General features: G+C 39.8%; 1 protein-coding gene across 1 annotated transcript; it reads right to left on the minus strand.

The window, feature by feature from the left end:
* Positions 1–734: 734 nt before the first annotated feature.
* LOC100751743 (olfactory receptor 5I1) lies at positions 735–1670 on the minus strand. Its single transcript, XM_027420928.1, has one exon. The coding sequence runs from the start codon at positions 1668–1670 to the stop codon at positions 735–737; it is 936 nt and encodes a 311-aa protein (XP_027276729.1).
* Positions 1671–2548: the final 878 nt, after the last annotated feature.

Here is a 2548-nt window from a genome sequence, read left to right on the forward strand (position 1 = left end):
AGGGTAAATGACTAAGAATATTGAATACCTAAAAAATATTTTTTATTTTTATAATTATTTTTTATTTTCTTTCATACTTTCTTCCTTCCTTCCCTTCTCTCTTTCTTCCTCTCTTCCTCTCTCCTCCTCTTTCTTTTCCTTCCTTCCTTCCTTCCTTCCTTCCTTTCTCTCTTTCATGTGTGCTTTATGTGTATACATGTGGATGGGCATGCATTTGCCAGAGTACATGTGTGGAGGTCAGAGGACATATTTACAGGTCTTGGTTCTCTCTTTCTGGTAAATTTAACTCAGGTCATTAAGCTTGTTGTGCCTTAAGTACAAAGCCATCTTTCAGCCTGTGTACACTTTAGAGGCAGGCTTCAATATTCCTCAGAAAAGAGGGCAGGAAGAGAGGGAAAGGGAGGGAGGGGGAGGAGATGGGAGAGGAGGTGAGGGGAGATGAGATGGCTTCAGATAGCATAATCATGATACAGTTGCCTCTGCCTGTGCCTCTGCCTCTGCACTCTAAACTGAAATTACAGTTGTATCACACCAAACTGAGCTTCACTTTGAACTCTTTAAAGTACACCATGTCTTGGCATTATGATTTACATTTGGCTGAGCTATTAAACAAGAGTTTGAATAGTTGTCTCAGTTGAATACTTGTGCATTTGCTGTTAATGTTGCTGCAGGTTCCCACCAAGGCATCTGTAACTGGAGTGAGATGAGACTTAAAGAGATTCCTGTCATGGAGATTATACCGTAGATCTTAGAGCTTTCTTGGCGGCATCTTTTACATCTTTATTTCTCAAACTGTAAATAAGTGGGTTGAGAACCGGGATGATAATGGTGTAGAATACTGAGATGATTTTATCACTATTGGGGGAATAGAGGGAGCTGGGCCGAGAATAAATGAAGAGAAGTGTGCCCTGATAGATGGCCACAGAGGTGAGGTGAGAGGCACATGTGGAGAAGGTTTTCTTCCTCCCACTCGTAGAGCGGATCTTCAAGACTGAGAGAAGGATGAAAAAGTAGGAGACGATGATGACAATGAAGCAGATGACCTCCACAGAACTCCCATACGTGGAAAGCAGCCACTCATTAACGGATGTGTCCGTACAGGAGAGCTTCAGCAGAGGAGGAAGGTCACAGAAGAAATGATTGATGACATTTTTGTCACAATATTTCAGAATAAAGGCAAAGGAAGTGTGAACCAGGGAACTCATGTTGCCACCAACATATGACAGCACAATCAACCATATGCAGAGGTTCCTGGACATTGCAACTGTGTACAACAAAGGATTGCAGATGGCAACATAGCGATCATAGGCCATAGCAGCCAAGATAAAGGATTCGGTATCTGCAAATGTACAGAAGAAATAAAACTGGAGGGCACAGCCGATGTAAGAAATAGATTTCTTTGCTGAGAGGAAATTGACAAGCATGTTGGGAACAATGACTGAAGAATAACAAAGGTCTACGAAGGAAAGGTTGCTGAGGAAAAAGTACATAGGGGTTTGAAGGTGTGGGTCGGTCCTAATTAACAGCATCAAGCCAATATTTCCCATTAAAATCATGCAATACAATGTCAGAAACACAAGGAATAAGACAACCTGGAGTTCAGGTCGTGTTGGAAAACCCAACAAGATAAATTCGGTGACCAAGGTGAAGTTTTCATCTGTAAATTCCATGCAGAAGTAGTTTTCTTTTTCTTTTTACTTTTTGAGAGCTGTAAAAGCGTAAAAATATGCTAGAGGTAAAAAGAGAGATGTGATTTAGAATAAGCTTATTTCATTATTTTTAAAAGACTAGTTAAAGAAATAAAAGGTCTGTGCTGAAACTGTTTCCAAACACAGTATTTAAGATATGTATTCAGACTTTAGTAGATGCCAGAACTGAAGATTGCCTTATGTTATTTGATTCACCACTCTTTTTTTTTTTCCGAGACAGGGTTTCTTTGTGAAGCTTTGGAGCCTATCCTGGCATTTGCTATGGAGACCAGGCTGGCCTCGAACTCACAGAGTGCTGGGATTAAAGGCGTGCGCCACCAACGTCCGGCTGATACACCACTCTTTCTGGCTTATTGACTTTTTCTATTCTAGGTTGAAACAATGAATATTTTGTTTGCAATTTTGTACTCAAATGCAATAGAGTATCTGGATGAAAAGAAGGAAAGTACCAATGATACCAAAGTATCATTGATGAAATTACCATGTTTAAAGAAAAATTATATTTGATTTAAATTGATATATATTTATATCTCAAGTTTTTTTTTTTTCCCTTTTGGCAACAAGAATTTTAGAACAGACTGCTTCCTTTTTTTTCTTTTCCTCACCACCCAAGATTTAAGATGCATGGCTTGCTGGCTAGTTTTGTGTCATCCTGACACAAGTTAGAATCCTTGAAGAGGAAGAAGGATCTTCAACTGAAAAAATTCCTGCATAAGATTAGAATGTAAATAAGCCTATAAGGCTTTTTAAGATTTATTTGGATGGCGTGTGTTGGTGGTGCACGCCTTTAATCCCAGCACTTCGGAGGCAGAGACAGGCGGATCTCTGTGAGTTCCAGG

The sequence above is a fragment of the Cricetulus griseus genome, chromosome 6 (assembly GCF_003668045.3).
Source record: "Cricetulus griseus strain 17A/GY chromosome 6, alternate assembly CriGri-PICRH-1.0, whole genome shotgun sequence".
Classification (NCBI taxonomy): Eukaryota; Metazoa; Chordata; class Mammalia; order Rodentia; family Cricetidae; genus Cricetulus; species Cricetulus griseus.